Source organism: Mobula hypostoma, chromosome 8, assembly GCF_963921235.1.
Source record: "Mobula hypostoma chromosome 8, sMobHyp1.1, whole genome shotgun sequence".
NCBI classification, from domain to species: domain Eukaryota; kingdom Metazoa; phylum Chordata; class Chondrichthyes; order Myliobatiformes; family Myliobatidae; genus Mobula; species Mobula hypostoma.
The window spans coordinates 80296433-80316474 of record NC_086104.1 but is presented as its reverse complement, the minus strand read 5'-3'; the positions used below and the strand labels follow the sequence as shown (position 1 = coordinate 80316474).

The window sequence follows — 20042 nt, the reverse complement described above, 5'->3', positions numbered from 1 at the left end:
CATTAACTTTTATTTCTATACTGCTTGTGATCTAATTTGCACAAAATTATTCTGGTTGTTTCCAAATTAAAGAGCCTTGGTCTCTGCACTTCACCCACATCCTTGGAGATGGGATTCACCTTTTCATCCTTCAAACTGCCTTTTATATTTAAATGGAGTTCTTGTTTCTTGCAAACCAGAATGGACAAGTGCTAAAAATGTGGCTTGGAGAAGCAATATACAGCTTTCTCACAAATCCCTTTGTCTTATTCTCTTTAATCAATATGGCTGAAATACTCTATTGATTTTCTTGACTGATACTCTGCATTGGCATTTGAATATGCTTGGGCATCTGGGTCTCTTTCATCTTCAACACCATCAGAGTTAATTCAACAGCATTCATGACATGTTATGCTACGTTTATATATTTCAAAATATACAGTATATTCACTTGTTCACCTCCTGCATTAACTATCATCTGCCAGCGTTCAGCCCACTCACAGTTTTGGAGATGCATTGCATAATTCGTAACGTGTCTCCTTCAATTCAACTCATTTATATTTGTTTCTAAATTTATTTATTAATGCAAGTTTGACACAGTAGTTGTACCAAAACTGACCCGAGGTTCTCCACTCTACCTGTTCCCAGTACCAGCACCATCACCTCTCCCTAATCCAATATCTTTCCTCCGATCAGTTTCTCTCATCTCCCACTACGCTGAATTATTTTATCTATACCCACACTTAGCCTAAATCCGCACAAATGATTTGGGTGTAATTGGTAAAACACTTTCACACAAGAACCACCTACTCAAGTGCTATTTTGGAGATAAGCAGCTATGGTGTTAGAGGATTTGATGCAAGTCACCCCCTCCAAGAGTTCGCAAAACTGTTGTTCTCCAGAACCACCTGCATCTACAGCCAAGTTGTCCTGCTGTTCACCAGGTGGTTGATCCTAAAGACCACTTCTAAAAGTCAAGTCTATTGTCATACCTGTGTGCGCAGGTACAATGAAAAGTGGACACATGGCATGGTATAAGTAGCATTTACAAGGAAAACACATTCAACATAGATAAGACAATTTTTACAAGAAAAATACAGTTGGAACAAAAGCAAAGATCTCCTTCGTGTTCATAATCAGTTTTGCTAAACTATAGTGATTCCGCTTGGTTCAAGAGCTGAATGGTTGGAGTGAAGTAGCTGTCATTGAACCTGGTGGTGTGGGACTTCAGGCTTCTGCACCTCCTGTCCAATAGTAGCTGCAAAAAAGATGGCATGATCCAGATGGTGGGCATGTTTGAAGATGGCATGATCCAGATGGCGGGCATGTTTGAAGATGGCATGATCCAGATGGCGGGCATGTTTGAAGATGGCATGATCCAGATGGTGGGCATGTTTGAAGATGGCATGATCCAGATGGTGGGCATGTTTGAAGATGGCATGATCCAGATGGTGGGCATGTTTGAAGATGGGTGTTGCCTTCCTGAGGCAGCACCTCCAGGAGCTACTACCAATGGTGGGGAGGGATGTGCTTCTGATGTATTGGGTGGCACCCACTCCTCTCTGCAGTTCCTTGTGTTCCTGCGCATTTAAATTGACATACCAGACCATGGTCGGTAAATATACTTCCAACAGTACAGCTGTAGAAGTTTGTCAGAGCGTTTCCATGATGAGCCAAACCTCCTTGTCCTCTGAAGAAAACTAAGATACTGGTGCACCTTCGTTATTGCATCTATGTGCTGGGCCTTGGCCAGGTCATCTGATAAAGTTAACACCCAGGAATTTACAGCTGCTGACTCTCTCCACAGCTGAGTTTTTTCCCCCCTAATGTGGATTGGTGCATGTTTGTCCTCCGTCCCCTTCCTGAAGTCAACAGTCTTGAAACCAGCCCTTTGGTTTTATTGAGGCTGAGGAAGTTTGTTGTTGTGGCACCATTCAACCAGGTGTCCCATCTTGCTCTGGTAAGCTGACCACCTGTGATGCACCCAACAACAGTGGTGTCATCGGTACAAACTTGTATATTGTATTAGATCTGTGCTTAGCCACACAGTCATGTGCAGAGAGAGTAGAGCAAGGGCCCAAGTATACAGCCTTGAGGTGCCCCTGTGCTGATGATCGTGAGGAGGAGATGATTCTATCATCAAATCTGCTTTGATAAATAATATTGATGCAGATTCAGCAGCTTCTTTATCCACTGCCCTTTGAGCATCTGTGCCACATTGGAAATTGTGAATCTAAAGCCTGCTTTTGCTACTTTGCTTGTTTTTCCTTGCCATTGCTGGAAATTGACAGGAAGATGACGCTGGAGATGCTACGGAGCTTCCAGGAATTGGGGTGGATTGGGGAAAGGTGATGGACAGAACATGGGAGGATAGAAACAAGGCTGCAGAGAAGGGAAAAGAGTCAAACCCTTCACTGAAGAAGAGTGAAGGCAGCCTCGTAGATTTGTATGTATTGGCAGGAAAGTCTCTGCTGGAAAATCCACAATGCATTTGTACCTGGGCCCAGTCAATGCTAGGATTTGCTAAACTGGAAAGAGGCAATGGGTGATGGGCCCAACCTGTAGCAAAAATTTGTACTTTAATGACCCTTGCATATTTGCCTGCCACTCTACCTGCACTGCATTTTTTTCCTGCATATGTAAGACCTGTCTGGGCAAACAAAATCGTTTCACTGTTTCTCTGTAGAAATAAACCGACCTCTAACTGCACCTGAGTTCTCATCCTACACCTGTGAGGAATGATGCACCAAGCTAAACAAATGACTGCATCCTCAGAGACTGCAAGCAACCCCCCCCCCACCTGCCGAACACCCCATCTAAAGCCGCCATCTCAGATTCCCTTTTGAGTGTTAATACATTTTGCCTTCAAGCTCATGGTTGGGGTCTCTTCGTGGAGAGAGGAAAATTAAACTAAGGGAAATGTGATAAACAATTCCACCTTAAAATTAGTTCCTCAGCGTTGAAAGTCCGTTGATCGTAATATGTAACACTGTTTCTCTTCCACCTCTGCCTCCTGGTGCGCCGAGCTCCATCAACACTTTTATGATATTGCACAGCGCCCGAGCATTTCGCTGTTAAATTAGGCCTCGCATCACACCTGTGTTGCTTTGGTCAATTTCTTGATGTGCTTCCGATACAATGTCATCGTTTCAGTTGAATAAAGCAGAGATGGTAAAACAGCTGTGTTATACACTTTGACCTTGGTTGCCATTTTAATGTCGTGGTGAGACCAAAGTCGCCAAATATTGCACATCAAGTGGCAAGAGAGGGTACCAGATGTGGAAGTGCTCAAACGTGCTGGGACAGTCAGCGTAGAATCGCACATCACAGCTTCTCAGCTGCTTTGGATTGGTCATGTCACAAGAATGAGCGATGATCGTTTACCCAAAGCTGTTTTCTCTGGCGAGCTACATGAAGGAATGAGGAAGCACGGTGGTCAGAAGCTGCCCTACAAAGATGTGCTCAAGCGCCGCATGAAGAACACTGACATGAATGTCAACAGCTGGGAGAAAGATGCTGTAGACAGAAGTTGGCACTGCATTGTCAAGAAGTCAATCCCAGCTATCGAGGAGAAAGGGCAGAAGAAATATGAAGCAGGTGATGAACGCAGACATTCGGTGCTAGACCAGTCAAATCACAAATGCAACCCATGTGGGAGACAGTGCCGATCCAATGCTGGTCTTGTGGCCCATAAACGTGTTTGCAGAGACTAAAATCTCAGCACAATCAGCATCGAAATCGATGGACAGCCGAAGAAGCCACAATATCATTAAAAGAAAATCTTTTTACAATGCAAGATAATCGTTTAAAAGCAACCGCAAAACTTAACTTGCCTTTGTATTTAGGAGCGAAATGTTCAAAAGGCACTCGACAAATTGGCAAACCATATAAGGCCAAAGGCCGAAAACTTGCTCTAAGAAGACAGTGATAAGGAGCGCCATAAAAGAGGAAAGAAATGAACATCAGATTGCTGATCGTTAATCTTTGTCCAATCGCTGCGTTTGTCAATACGAGACGCACGGTGCTTTGAAGAGGAAATCAAAGCAAGTGCAACTTCTGGTGATAGTTCTTCATATAATTCACACTTTGTTTTTAAAACCCGTTTTATACTTGGTTCAGCACACATTGAGAGATACCGTATATGTTACAGGATGAGTCCCTGAATACGTGCGCGCGCGTTTCTGTACAAAATCCCAACAAATTAAAAAGGATGTTTGGAAACATCCGTTCTTCTGTGCTGTGTCTGGATTGCTATTGGTTGTGATTGTAGCTGTTCGCTTGGAGTCGCTGTGCACTGTATACATAGGTGCACAGTTTGTGTCTGTATGTGTGTGTGTGTGTGTGCGACTGAGCGAGAGAGAGACGGAGAGAGCTGTATTCAACGGAGAGGCGGTCACTCTGGTTCTTTATCCCCCCCAAGTAATGTTGCTGTCTTTTGCCTGTGCAGTCTCCGGGATTTCAGTGCAGCCTTCAAAGCTTGGTGTTTCTCAGGATCATTGAGGAGACAACGTGGGACGTTGGAGTGATCCCGTGTGCGTGTGTGAGCTACCTAGCCAGTTTCGCGGAGTGCGAAAAGAAGGAAGGAAGAAGGAACTGACACTTGGAGTCATCGTCCCCACTGTTTTCAGCGCTCCTTGTTTCCATTTATTTGTCCCCACCCACTCCTCCCTCCCTCACCTGCACCTTGAGGAACTTTCAATGTATCTCAATGGCAGGAGCACAGCCTGGGGTCCATGCTCTACAGCTCAAACCCATCTGCGTGCCTGAGAACTTAAAGAAAGGGAACAAATTTATGAAATGGGATGATGTGAGTATTGACAGCGAGGCGAGCTTCAAGTAGCTTTGCAGCAGCGGAGGTGAAACATAATTCGTAACGAGGGGAGGGCGGCGGGTGGAACCGACGCGTGATCAGTGTTTAGCCTCGGCGTGCAATCCTAGCACATATTCTCGTGTGGTCCTGTGTTCGGTGGGTATCTCCCACCATCCACTGCCCATGCCTTGGGTGCCGTTGCAGCGCTGGGCTCGGCTCCAGCCCAAAGCGTGCGAGCGGAGAGCGGTCTCTCCGCAATCTCTTACTGGCCGCTGTGAGGGGACAGGAGGAGGAGGAGGAGGAGGAGAGACGTGCTTTAAAAATAGATCACTGGTCCCATGTCAGCGAGAACCAGAATGCATTGGCCCCAACCCCTCCGACTGCTCAGTGTCTCCATTTCTCTCCGCCCTTCCACCAGATCGCCTGTCGTCTCTCCCGCCCCCACCCTTTTTGATGTGTTGAATTGCACTTGCGTGGTGCTCCGAGCTCCTTTCGCATCGATTCGCCGAGATGCAACTCGTGTCATTTATATAAATTTGTGTGTGCAAGAGGCAGACTTGGGACGCGTCATTTTTGTGTTTTGTTTCCAGTAAAATGTCGTGATCAGATTTATAGCTGATAATAATCTGTTAGAAACCTGTGTGTGTGTATAAATATATATAGTGTGCGTGTGTGTGAGAGAGTTGGTCTTTCTGTAAAGGAACCTAACAACACATGACATTGTGCAACTCTGCAGGTGTGTGTTTTGAGCCTGTGTGTGAATGTCAGTTTTGGTCAGTGCAATATGTGAATCTGCATTTAGTGGTATGTACTTAATCCTTCAGCAGACTATTGAGTCTGTGTGCATACTATATAATCAATACATACAATGGTTGGTGTTTATGTTCGACAGTGTGTGTTTGATGCAATGTTTCCATTTGATCCCATGTTAATGGTCAGTGTGTATTGGGGTGTGTAAGTCCAACAATTGCCGTGTGTTTGTACCAAACTCTCTGTCCAATGTCTGGAATCCATTAGAAAGTGTCTTTTCTAGTAATTAGCATGTATTTGAGCCTGTGTGTCTTTAATGTCAATGTGTATGAGGCTATGGGTGTCCAATGTCTGTATGTTTATACTTCAGCCAGCTGTTATTTGGTGTGAGTGAATCTGTTGGTCACTGTTGGGTTGGCAGAGCTGCAAGCTGATGGTGTGTTGAGCTGGGGAGTGAAAGGCAGTTGGCAAAAGGCGCACCTCAGTCCGTGCAGTCATTGCTTCTCTGTCTCTCAGTCTCTGTCAACCGGTATGCAGTAACACCTTTTCAAATCCATTCATAGCTGTGCTGATTGAATGGGCTGGCTGGTGCCCAGCCTGGACTGCAACTTGATTTCCCGTTGTCACTTCACACTAATTCCCATGTCTGCACTAACCTTTTTGCTGCTGCCCATCTCTTGTGCCCAGCGACTGGCAGTTGCTGCAAGCCGCGTAGGTAGAACGAGCTCCAGGAGATAAATGCAGACCCTGGAGCCCCGTCCCCAGATTGCTCTTAGTTCCTTTTGGCAGCTCCTGGTGTCAAAATCCGATAAAATTGTTTCTGGACGCCTGAGATAATCAGATATCCTAAAACAGTTGAAATACACAAATAATTTTTAGTTGTAACTTAAAGTTAATTGAATTTTAAATACTATCAATTGATTACAATCATGAATGATTTAAAAAAAATAAAATCTTCACTTTTTTTTCTTTCGGACTGCTGACCCCACCACACAAGTGGTGCAAAGCTGAGGCAACGGAAAAGTTGCATCCGGCCCCCTTCGCTCAGGATGATCCCAAACTGCCCCCAGGGCTCAGTGGAGAGTCCGGGATTCCAGGGGCAGAGCAAGGGTCAGAAGTACTGATCACTTGCACATTCCCTGTTCCCGTGCCGTATTGTGCAGGAGCAGAAGTCAGGAATGCATTAGTGATGGGTTTCTCACTAGTGATTTTCTTCTGACCAATTTGGGCTATTATTAGTTTGATAACAGAAGGAATGTATTTGGCTTAATGCGCAGACTTAAGAGAAACTTGCAAGAACTGATGCAGATCATCTTAAACTGCTGCCACAGTGTTAAAACTTTTGTTTTTTGCTTCTTCGGCACAGATTTTCCCTTCCCAACTGAACTGTCTCAGCTCATCGTTTCTCACTTTCACACTATTTGCTGTTCCTTGTGGTCATTCAAATATAGATGTACCAAGATGTGTGGAATCTTTGAGTTGTAATACTCTAAAGACCAAACCCAGAAGGGTTTAAATTTGTCCAAGACACACAGGCAGTCTGTAAAGTGCATGTCCTCCGATATTCTTGTTGCTTAATTAAAGCAGAAGCAAAATAATCAATAGTTATTATTTGCAGTTATCTCACGCCACTTGCCATCATTACTTTCAAGACTTTTGAAGTGGTTTAAGAGTTATTGTATCAAAAGGTAGCATAGTGGTTAGCACAACATTTTATAGTACAGACGACTCGGGGTCAATTCCTGCTGTTGTCTGTAAGGAGTTTGTACGTTCTCCCCTGTGACTGCTGGGGGTTTCCTCTGGGTGCTCTGGTTTCCTCCCACAGTGCAAGGATGTACCAGTTAGTAGGTTCGATGGTCATTGTAAATTGTCCCATGATTAGGCTAGGGTTAAACCGGGGGGTGGCTGGACGGCAGGGCTGGAAGGGCCAGAAGCACCTATTGCACGCTGTATCTCAATAAATAATGTATGATGGCGTAAACGTTACTCAATATTGTGCATCTAAAAATCCTGTAGCTTGAATTTATACTGGGTTTTATCATTAGTGAAGTGTTCCGAGTTATTATACTAGAGTGTTACAAGTACACTGTACATAAGTATTGGATGTACATGTGACATGCCCTCAGAAATTTCCATCCAGAAGTAATTAGTGTTATTCATTAACACCTTTTAACAATTAAGTAATCACAACATGTGAAAAAGGAACTTTATGTTCACTCTTTTTCCTGTTGCCAGGACTCCACAACTGTAACTCCCATTACCTTGAAAGTGGATCCACTGGGATTGTTCCTGTACTGGACAGATCAAAATAAGGTAGGAACATAAACCCATTTTATTGCCCAGAAAAGTTTTCACAGGTAAGCAGTGCCTCATTAACTCATCGACTTCTGGCATGTGATACTAACAATTGATTTCCAATGTCATTATTGTAATGGAATTAGATTGCTTGCACTGCAATGTGCACAGGATTTGAAGCTTTATTTACCAGTTATCTTAGATGTTACGTGGTAACAATATTAAGCATACTTTTTCACAATGCGTGATAAGATGAAGGGTATTTACATTTTCTTCCTACTTGGTGGTCGGTTTAAAGGTGCTGAGACAGTTATGATTTGCCAGCGAATCAATTTGAGAAGTCTTGTGGTCTATGAAATTTGAAACACTAAAATAGATGTGACCTCCACTTGGATAATGTGGAGACACAACAAAAAACAGCTGAAAAGACAAGAGCTATAAATGGGCACTTTTCAACCATTTTGATTGCTCTGAGCCATGTTGTAATTGGCATGCAGAAAGGTACTTTGTGTTTTGTATTCACAAAGAAACGTGTTGGAAGTATGACGCCGACTGTTCACTCCTTCCCTGAAAGAGTAGAGATTAATGGTTCCATAACAATGCGTTAGCTCAAATCTAACCAAGGGTTACACTTTGAATTTTGACACATTTTTTTCTGTGTAGTTCTTGATTAGCAATGTGTTTTATTTATAAGTTTAGCACGTGTCTATTTTTTTTGCACTAATTCTTCTTCTCTGGCAGCTTTGCAAAAATGTTTTTAAGAACAAGAATAATTCAACTGCTGAAAACAGCAATGTCATGCAATTAATTTTGAACACAAAGCTTTATACTATTTTCAGACCACTCTGAAATGCAAATTGTGTTTTGCTGTTTCTATTTATATGCTACAAAATTCCTGCTGTAGCAGTCAAAGATATTTTGTCCTTAGGGAGGCTCCGACAAGTTATAGGGATATCCTCGGGATCCGGATGAAAGCAGCCATTTAGCTGAAGAACTTCCAAAACTTAGAAAAGTATTTTGTGTGTGGTATTCTGTCAGAGGGCTGCCTGGCCAAATTTGCTTGTTAAAGAAATTGATTAAGGAACGACTTGAGTTTTCAACCAGCTTACTCCCACTATGTTGTTTTTGATGGACTAAACAAAGTAAATAATAAAAATAAGGTAAAGACAAGAATGATGAAACCCTGAAGTAAAATTGAATCAGAATTAAAGCTGATCAGTAGATTGTTATTTGATCCTAAAACAATGATCGTCAGAAGTGCAAGCTTGCAAGATGCTCATTTTGTTTGTGGATGGTTGAGGGGAATGTAGAGATGTGATATAACCTACACTGGCAATTAGCCTATGATCAATTGGTGGGATTTTCTTAATTTAGTAAATTATACTACATCAGCCCTTCTGCAGAATGTTTGTGTTGTGAATTTCAGCAGTGCAACAGATCTGATTTCATCACAGGCCCACTAGTTCTGGAGAATGTTCCAGTTTTTAATTTATGTATTGCTGGGGAGTGCAGCAATTGCATCTGAAGAAAATCTTGGAAACTGTTAGATAAATCCTTGGAGAGTAGGAGAGGAGCCAAGCAGATTGTGAATGCTCTCCCCAGCTTCGTATCAGACTTCGATCAATAATCTGCCACATCTGGTCAATAATCGATCATGGGTTCTTGGTAAAATTTTTCTCAAAGTAAACTGAGTTTTATTTACCATGTGGAAACCCTTAAGAATTAGAGGCTTGAAAAGGAAAAGAGGAGAAAATACATACAAGATGCCATTCTAGAGTCTCCTAGAGTGACCATAGTTTCTGCATTTCTGATGCATAGTGATGGATGCCACACAAAGGTTTAGCTCTGGAATTTATCCAGCAAAAGCATGCAGTGTACCAGCATAGATCATCAATTGTTGTCACTTGCTCTTTAAAATTCATTTAAGGAATGTGGGTGTTAATGCATAGCTCCATATTTAATGCTCATCCCTAATTGACCTCGAATTGAGTGGTTGCTGGACTATTTCAGAGGGTAGCTAAAAACCAACCTCTACTAGCCATACTGTGTAAGGAAGGTGCTTTATTTTCCCTAAGGATGTTAGTGAACTAGGTGTGTCTTGATATCAATCCTGTGATTTCATTCTCTATATAATCACCTGAATTTATATTCCTCTTTATCTAGTGTGGTTTTTTGCTCACTTTGCCTCTGAATTTCTAGTCCATTTGAAGTGCTACTCTTAACTGGTGATAGTCTGCATAAATTACCTCGCCCTATTTATGTGCTGAGTAACATCTAGAGTTTCATTATTGTGGACTTCTGTTTAGATGTACAATAAAGAGTAATAGGCAGCAAGTATAATTCACATTTCCATTAATGTGTGAGGACAAGCCTTGAAACTTCAGCTATGGATAATTCTGTTTTGCAATTTTCCCACGCTTAAATACAGAATTCATTTCTTTCCAAGCTGCCATGTTTATTCTATTCGAGTAAGATTTTGATCAAAGTTACTAAGTCTGGGCTCTGCTGCTGAGGCAGCTCTCTTGCTCTAGTGTCCAGCAGTGAGCAGTTATAGCTGGTCAGTTGTCAAATTTAATGCGAGCCTTGCCTGCCTTGGGTTGCAGGTCTGACTCTGAACTTGTCCTTGTTCCAAAGTTCCATCGCCAGACATGACACTTTGGAGCCGTCTGGATGGTGAAGAGATGTTGCTCATCTCCAGCTTCTTCATTCCTCGCTATATTCCTCCACTCCAGAATCATGATAGTCACAACTTAATTGCTTGAAAAGGATTCCAGAAATAAAACCCATGAGCTACCTACTTGTATATAAATGATAATTGATCTCATGTGACTTGTGATGAAAATGTTGACTGAAATTTTTTTGCATTATATGCATGGAAATTTTAAACAAATATCATATATTTTGAAATGTTAAAACAAAATTAAAATCACACTCCAGAAATAATAGATTTTAAAAACAAGTTGATTAAAATATGGAGCTAGTTTTTCTATATGGGGTATATTTCTGATCAAATCACAAACGTTAATAAATAGGTTTCACCAGACCACAGCTCCTACATTACATGTGATTATGTCAGTTCCACTAGATCATGCAGAAAAGCTCAAAGTCTGGTTTCATAAAAGACTACTTGATAAATATCTTTTCATTGGAACTGAAGGAAACAAATATACAAAGGTGAAAATGTAGTAAAACAATAGCCTGATTTTCAGCAGTTCCAATTTGTTAGCTTTTGATTTTAGAACTTGTTGAAAGTTTTACTTGCCTGTCTGTCTGTCATATATAAAAATCAATGTGTGCACTTGGAGTTGTTGCAAAGTCTGAAATACCTGCAGTATACATTACTCCTGTAGGTGGAGCTGTATTAGGTTAGTTTTTGCGAAGGCATGCCAAAGTTCACATTTGTAAGTTAAGAGTACGCCTTTGTGTAATGTGCTGGAAATTGATCAAAAAGATTGGTTAAGAAAAGTTTTAAAAACTACTTTCTGAAAAACTACTATTTCTATGGTAAGTATTATAACTGTAAAATCAAGTAAGTGGAAAACTTGCATGAGCAGAAAGAATGTGGAAGAAGTGTTGAAGTTGTTTAATTCACATCCAGGATTCTGTGATAAAGTCCAAAGCCCTGAACATGTTAGCTACCTGGCCGTACTGCCTGCTGCTTACATTCAGAACATAACAATAATTCATGCAAAATGATCCTTAAATTATCCATCTCAAATCTACTTAGTTTCATGATGCCTGCATCCCATCCAAAACCATCTTGGAAAAGAAATTAAACAAAACAGGGTTTAAAACTCCCAGACATTTTCAGAGAAAAATGATAGAAATTTCTTTCTGGGCCAACCCGAGATAATCCTCAAATGAGTCACTCCAGTCCTGAAATCTCTGGTGTCGTAGAATTGTACAACACATATACAGGCCCTTAGTCCACTATTTGAAGTTCCACATAGATTTATTATCGAAGTGTGTATATGTCACTATATACTACTCTGAGATTAATCTTCTTGCGGCATTCACAGTAGATTTAAGGAAATACAATGGAATCATTGAAAAATTACACTCAAAGACGTTCAAATAATCAATTGACAAAAGTAGACAAACTGTGCAAATACAAAAAAATAAATAATAGTAATAAATAATACAGAGAATATGAGTTGGGGAGTCCTTGAAAGCGAGTCCACAGGTTGTGGAATCAGTTCAGTGTCGAGGTGAGTTAAGTTATCCACACTGGTTCAGGGGCTTGATGGTTGAAGAGTAGTAACTGCTCCTGAGCCTGGTGGTGTGGGTCCAAAGGCTTCCGCACCTCCTTCCTGATGGCAGCAGTAAGAAGAGCGTATGGCCTGGATAACGAAGGTCCTTGATGACGGATGTTCCTTGTAGATGTGTTCACTGGTGGGCAGGGCTTTTCATGTGATGGACTGGGCTGAGTCCACTACTTTATGCAGGCTTTTCTATTCATGAAAATTGGTATTTCTATACCAGGCTGTGATGCAACCAGTCAGGATACTCTCCTCTGTGCGTCTATAGAAGTTTGTCAAAGTTTTTGATGACGTGCCAAACCTGGCAAACTTCTAAAGAAGTAGAGGTGCTGCTATGTTCAGACCTCTGCTGTATTTGCATTATATTTATGACTGCAGGGCAAAGTATACAGCCTTGTGGTGCACCTATGCTGGTGGTGAATGTGGAGGAGAAGTTGTTGCTGATCAAAACGGACTGGGGTGTGCAAGTGAGGAAATTGAGGATCCAATTGCATAAAGAGGCAATGGGGCCTAGGTCTTGGAGCTTATTTACTTTTGAAGGGATGATAGTGTTGGATGCAGAGCTTTAGTCAGTGGAGAGCATCCTGATGAATGCATCTTCACTGTCATTTTGTTCCGGGCTGAGTGAAGACCAATGAACTGGCATCTGCTGTGGACCTGTTGTGATGGTAAACAAATTGGAGCGGGTGCAAGTCACTCCTCAGGTAGGAGTTGATGTGTTTCATGGCCAACCTCTCAAAGCACTTCACCACAGTGGATTTAAGTGCTACAGGAGCATAGTCTTTGAGGTAGGTTACCATGTTCTTGGCTATCGGTATATTTGAAGCCTGCTTGAAGCAGTTGGGCACCTCAGGCTGCTGGGCAGAGAGGTTAAAGCTGTCAGTAAGCACACCAGCCAGTTGATTAGCACAGGTCTTCAGTACTCGGCCAAATATGCCATCTGGGTCAAATGCTTTCTGTGGTCTCACCCTCCTGAAGGATGCTGTCATGTCAGCCTGAGAGACTCAAAGCACAGGGTTGATACAGGCTGCAGATGGCAGTAATAGTAGCTCAGAAGAAGTATATCTAGAAGTTCTGTGAGCTGCTGTGTATTGCCAGCGCCATCTTGGTAATAGTCATAAACCATGTAGACTGCTGTATAAGCTGCACCAGTTCCATTCGCCCGCAATAGGACCATTTCCTTCTATGTCTTGTCTATGTCTCTCTAAATGCCTCTAAAATGCGGTAATTCTCTCTGATCTCGCCACCACATTGTATTGTAGATATCAAGTATTCTTGTGCGTAAGCCATAACCTGTACAATCCCGTATAAAAACTCTTTCCTTTTAACTCAAACTCAAGCATTCTTTGCTTTGCTGCCGCAACCACGAGAAAATGATTCTGACCATACACCCTATCATGCTTCTCATAATCATGTCTACTTTTGTCAGGTCAAAACAAGCCCAGCCTATCTAACCTCTCCCTAAACCTAAAATCCTCCAATTCAGGCATTGCCTGGGTGAATCTCCTTGCACTCCCTGCCATGCAATCAGATCCTTTCTGTGGTGTGCCACAGGAATGTTACCCAAAAATACCTCTCCTTGAATGAATGTTGCACATTAGTGCCCATGAGGTGATGGTATCTTTTTCGAGAGGTCTGCTGATAGCTAAACCTGGAGCTTGCACAAGAGAAGTCTGTGACCACTGGCCCTCAATGTTATGAACCTATCAGCCCAGCAAAATTACACTTGTGTAACGTTGCTGATGTAACTTGTCTAGGTAACTGCAGCTTTAACAACACTCAACATGCTTGTTATCATACAGGACATAGCAGCCCAATGGTAGGGCAGCCCTTTCATTTCCACTCTCTCTACCGCTGATTTGCTGCAGCAGTTGTAAGTACCACCTTCAGGAGGCACTGCAGCAACTCTCCAAAATTCCTTGAGCAGCAACTTCCAAACCCACGATTGCTAACAGCTAAAATGACATGCGCAGCAAAAACATGGGGAACTCTGCCACCTGACTTTAGCTCACAACACCATCCTGACTTTGAACTTTATTGCCCTTCCTGCACTGTCGCTGGGTCGTCGTGGACTGCAGTGGTTCAGGAGGGGGAGGTGGCTCACCACCACCTTTGGGGATAGGTAACTAAATGCTGGCTCCGTCTGCGAAACACACAACCCTTGAATGAATAACAAAAGATTTACCAGTCAGGCACTTCATAGCAGTGAACATACAGCTGCCAAAATACCAGAGGAAATATTTGGGCTTTTGGCCAGAAGCTTGATGTCAGGGTGAAATACTAAGAGGAGATTTACAAGGAAAGGATAAGAGGAGGTGATTGTGGTGGGTCACGGGGTTGTCTCATTTCTGGTCATTTTGATGTTTTGTTTGTAGTGAGTAAATAGTAGAATGGCTTAGCTCTTGCTCCTGTAAAACACCAGAGAAGTCCGTATAAAGTGGAGATGTGCAGTACTGTGCAAAAGTTTTAGGCACATATACGTAGCTAGGGTGCCTAAGACTTTTGCTTAGTCCTGGAGTTGTTTTATGTATTGCACTGTACTGCTGCCACAAAAATAACAAATTCCGTGACGTATGTGAGTGTTGATAAATCTGATTCTGATATGGGTCTCTATCGTGGACTGAGAGTGGGAAGGGGAAAGGGAGAGGGGGATCATGGTTGGGAAAAGGGGAAGGGAGAGGGGATGGAGTGGGAAGCACCAGAGAGACAATCTGTAATGATCAATAGACCAATTGTTTGGAATCAAATGAGCTTGCCTGGTGTCTCAGGACTGGGTGTGTCTGCACCCGTGCCATCTCCCACTCCTTCTCTGCCACCTGTCCCACACCCCTCCCGTGGCGCTCCACCCTCGCCATTCCCAACATCCCTTTCTCCCACCAGATTTACAACCACCCTTTTCGCTCCATGTTGATGAACACAGTACTATACAAAAGTCTTGGGCATCCTAGCTGTATAAACGTACCTCAGACTTTTGCACAGTGCTGTCCAGCACATTGTGCAGCCTGTAGAGATGCTGCTCCTCAGCTCCAGCAGCCTCGGTTTAATGTTTGGCGCTGGCTGCGTGGAGCTTGCACTTGCTCCAGGCTCCCCCCACCTCCCAAAGAAGTGCTCGGTAATTGGTTACTGTAAAGTTGACTCAACTGTGTGGCTGAGTGACAAAATGTACAGGGAGTTCGTGGAAATGCAGGCAGGTTGAAATTAGATCATTGCTTGGTAGTCATGCATGTGGTTAATCGTCCTCTTTCCTTGCGGTGTCACTCTATGAATCTTTAACTTGAGAACTCTGCCCCGACATATCCCTGCCCAGCTGACCATACCAAAATCCACATGAGGCACTGTATTTTTGAAGGCCAGATTATTTTTCTTAAACTGATGTCTGATAATGTAATACAATCAACACAGTTTTGAGGGAAATGAGGGGACTGTTGTGGTAGGAAAAATATTGACCTTGCTGACAAGGAAAATAAGTATGGCAAGTAAAGATAGACAGGAGGGAAGGTGAGTGTGTGGGTAATAAGTGATATGGAGTGAAAGGGAAGGAGGAATTACTAAGAAGGTGAGTAAATAGATAATTGGAAGGATTAGGAATTTATGAGGTGGGCTGTGGGACAAATTGGGTTTGCAGTTCTCGGTGGAAGTCAGGTGAAGGGACTCGGCCCAATATACTTCCATAGATGCTGTCTGGCCCGCTGAGATCCTCCAGCATCTTGTGTGGCGTTGCAGGTGGAAACGGCATGTGGTCATTGGGATTTGTTCTCCCCTGTAGGCGTGTACCAGCTGAATGAGAAGAGGAAAGAATTGAAACGCGAGTGGGAGAAGCAGGAGATGGGTGGGAGGAAACCAGCGAGACCCAGGGACAGAAAAGCAGAAGGGAAATGATGCAGGAGAAGGCAAGGAAGGCGAATAAGAAGCGAGTGAAAGATGCTCTATTCCCCGAGCCATAGGAGATTCCTAGTATATAATTTACTTTTCACAACAGCAAAAAATATTTGAAAAAACATCCTTATGAAATAGTTAGCTGGGTCACCAGGGAATGAAGTATCATGATATCATCAGTTTATTATCATGCCACATTATGGCCTGGCATGAGTACAGCTTGTTAAAGAAGGAACATTACCATCTGTGGCTCTTTTAAAAGAAGGAAAAAAAAATGCCATGCTCAAAATATTGCCATCTGCAGCTTAATGTTCAAATATCATATTTACTATTAATCGTGATCCTTTTTGCTATTGTTATCTTTTCTTGCTTTTTTCAAACACCGTCATTAGGACACTGCTTTGCAGGATTTTGGCAAGCGTAACAGCTGAATTGAGATATAGCTGTTAATGGAAAGTGCTCCTGTCACTTAAGCTGCATCTGTTAAAGGAGGGTTCTTGCAATATCAGGCTCAGTAACTCCTCCAACACTATTCTGGTGCTGGTAACATCAACACTTACGCTAAAAGTCCATAACTTGCAACATCACTAAGAGCTGGGTGTTACACATAAGAAAATAGGCAAGGATGTTCCTTGGAACTGATGAAAGTGAGGAACCAGGTAGTCTCGACTTACAAATACATATTTATTTTATTTAGAGATGCAGCACTAAGTAATATGTATAAAGATTCATAAATCAGTTTGAAAAGAGGAATGTTGAGACCATACGTGAAAGTAAGTGCAGTATTGGGCTTTTCTTTGAGAGATCGAATTTAAAAAGTAGAGAAACCACATAGGACCCATATCAAACTTCTGAGAGACTGTGCTTAGCGGATCAAGGACAATTCTGATTGTCATATTAGCAGTAAATAGACACTGGAGAGGATCCAAAAATATTTATAAGGACGGAACAAGTAGGGCAAGGATATAAGGAAAGGAAAAATAGCTGCATTTCTTTTATCTTGAAGCTGCAGGGAGTGACTGAGGAAAATATGCAGGTGCATTTTATAGGAGATTGGGGAAGTGTGTGAGAGGAAAAGAGAGCATAAAGTTATGTTTTGGGCGAGGAAAGGTGGGGTGGGGTAAGAGGCGATCTTGACTCATTTTGCCAAATCACCTATTTTGTGTTACGTGTGCTTTATTCGGTTGCAAATGCATCTGCACCCTTCCACTCCCAACAATAACAAAAAAGTGGTTTCAAGTTACTCGCAGTTTTTAGAGGGCTATTGATAACAGATGAGAAAGGCATCTTCTGCTGAGTAGGCTGTCGATGGTCTGGTGACATGTTGGCAATGTTGCAACTTTATTGAAGGAAGGTTTGCTTGGTTAGAACTAACATGGAAAGGATTTGAACTTCAGATTCGATGTGCAAAAATCTGAATGAGCTGCAGAGCATGTACATTGGCTTGTTACATTTTGCTGTTGAAATCCATTGCAAGGACAGTAAATTAACTTTCCTTTGATAATTGCAAGCAAAGTAATCTGTTTTTGTTGATCGAATGTGCAAAAACAGCAACTTGTTTGAGAAATAACACCTTTGGCATTGTAAAACTTCTCAGGATGCATTACCTGAGAACACGTTAGATGATTTACTCCACCTATTAAACAGTTGTTTCTAGTCAACCATTGTAAACGTGGTCTTCTATCACTTGCTTATAGCTAACCAAGTTTAGTTGTCAGCTGCTTGTGGCTTGTGAACAGAGGTGACAGGTAAACACAAAAGTTGTTTATTATTTGTTCATATCACTTTAGTGGCTGTTAGTGGCTATTACATTCTACTTGCAAGTACCTATTGAAAACTAATAAATGCATGATGTAGCTCATAGTCGTACCAGTAGTGTTATGCCGTTTACTTTTTATTCTGTTCAGAGAAACAGCACGGAATAGGCTCTTCTGGCCCTGCAAGATGCACCACCCAGTAACCCTGACGACCCTGGTTTTAACCCTTACCTAATCACGGGAGAATTGACAGTGACCAGGTAACCTACTGGGAATGACCTTGGACTGTGGAAGGAAACTGAAGCACCTGGAGGAAACGCACGGATTCTACGCGGAGGATGTACAGATTCTCCGAACAGTATGGCAGGATTGAACACGATTGAGTTGTAATAGTGTCCCATAGCTGCTGTGTTGCCATGGCACCCACTGTAGTGTAGCTTATGTCGTAAAGGCACCTTATGCCAAATGTCAGTCTTCTGGAATATATTTTACTATCTCTTCATTTATTTGTGGTACTATTAGTTTATGTGTTGTGTGTGAGTTATATGTACTGTGTTTTGCACCTTGGTCTGGAGGAACATTGTTTTGTTTGGAGGGATTGAATGGCAATAGGCTTGAATTTAAGGATAATCCAAGTGACTTAAATGCTATTATTGTTAATAATTTAACTAGCTTGGGTGAAACACAGAAGAGTTGATTAATGGCACTGAACACTCGAAGCACTGTGTTTCATTGCTTGCTTGCTGTTTTGGCACAACGTAAGTCTTAGTTTATACTAGCACTCATCTGTACCATCAATAAGCCACTGAGAAGTTTTTGATAATCCACTTATATAATCCTCAATCAATTGAAATTGATTTGAAGGCATGAAGTTACCATTGAGGGCAGCTCTGTCATTAAGGTGTTTGAAAGAAGGTTTGTATTTCACTACCTTAGGGCAGGTAGGAGAACATGAAAGGCTTAGACAACTGAATGTGATCACCATTGAAATGTAAGAAAGGTAGCAGCCACTTTACAAATGAATGTAAGTCTCACGGACAGCAGTACGACAGTGGCCATACTCTAATTTAGCAAAACTACGAGAGGGATAACTACTTACTCTGACTCTACAGGGGGTCCCCTACTCCTTTAATCTTGATTAGCGCAATGGGATCTTATGTGTCCATCTGAGTAATTAGATGGAGGCTTAGTTTAAAGTCTCACAAACATGAGAAAATCTGCAGGTGCTGGAAATCCAAAGCAACACTCACACAAAATGCTTGATTCCCATTTCCATTCCAGCATATCAGTCCATGGCCTCCTCTACTGCCCTGATGAGGCCACACTTAGCTTGGAGGAGCAACACCTTATATTCTGTCTGGGTAGCCTCCAACCTGATAACATGAACATCAATTTCTCGAGCTTCTGGTAATTGTTCTCTCCCCCCCCCCCCTTCACTGTTCCCAATTCCTGTTTCCCTCTCTCACGTTATCTCCTTACCTGCCTATCACTTCCCTCTGGTGCTCCTCTCCCTCCCGTTTCTTCCATGGTCTTCTGTTCTTGCCCATCAGGTTCTCTCTTCTCCAGCCCTTTATCTCCTTCACCAATAGGCTTCCCAGTTCTTTATTTCACCCCTGCCACTTTTCCAATTTCACCTATGGCCTGCCACCTTGTACTTCTTCTTCCCTTCCTCTCACCACCTTACTCTGATTTCTCCCCTTCCTTTCCAGTCTTGATGAACGGTCTTGGCCTGAAACGTCAACTCAAAGGTACATTTAATGTCAGAGAAATGTATACAATATACATCCTGAAATTCTTTTTCTTCACAACCATCCAAGAAAACAGAGGAGTGCCCCAAAGAATGAATGACAGTTAAATGTTAGGACCCCAAAGCCCCCCCCCAGTTCCCTCCCACCCACACACAAGCAGCAGCAAAGCAACAATACCTCCTCCCCCACCAGCAAAAAAAAGCATCGGCACCCCCCCCCGCCCCACTGAACACTCAAGTGTGCAGCAAAGCACCAATAAAGATACAGACTTGCAGTACCCCAAAGACTACTCGTTCACCTAGTAATTTAACATACCACAGGTTCTCTCTCTCACTAATAAGAGAATAATAACAGGTATCTGTTTCACAGTGAAAGGGGAGACATAACAAACAACTCGCTGATTTACGATGTTAAAAGTCCATTGCGTCGCTTTTTCTGAGCTCTGTGCCCAAAGAACTCAGGTCTCTGGGCACACAGCCAGCAGCCAGCTTGCTGCTTTCGATATTCCATCTCCCATGACACACTCATTTCCTGCAGAGGCACCGACCTCGAGTCCGCCCGCCTTCAG

At 42.5% G+C, this 20042-nt stretch overlaps 1 protein-coding gene and 1 long non-coding RNA gene across 4 annotated transcripts in view; one reads left to right on the top strand and one right to left on the bottom strand.

The window, feature by feature from the left end:
- LOC134350668 (uncharacterized) overlaps positions 1-17071 on the bottom strand; it is a 39644-nt gene extending 22573 nt beyond the window's left edge. For all 3 annotated transcript variants that reach the window (XR_010018956.1, XR_010018957.1, XR_010018958.1), the window contains exons 1-2: positions 15056-17071; positions 6196-6385 (exon numbers count right to left, since the gene is read on the bottom strand). This is a non-coding gene — a long non-coding RNA (uncharacterized LOC134350668). The remainder of the gene's footprint in view (positions 1-6195; positions 6386-15055) is intronic.
- plcb1 (phospholipase C beta 1) overlaps positions 4279-20042 on the top strand; it is a 958218-nt gene continuing 942454 nt past the window's right edge. Inside the window, exons 1-2 of the mRNA XM_063056185.1 lie at positions 4279-4786; positions 7775-7852. Of these exons, the coding sequence (XP_062912255.1) occupies positions 4688-4786; positions 7775-7852 (177 nt within the window). The 5' untranslated portion in view covers positions 4279-4687. The remainder of the gene's footprint in view (positions 4787-7774; positions 7853-20042) is intronic.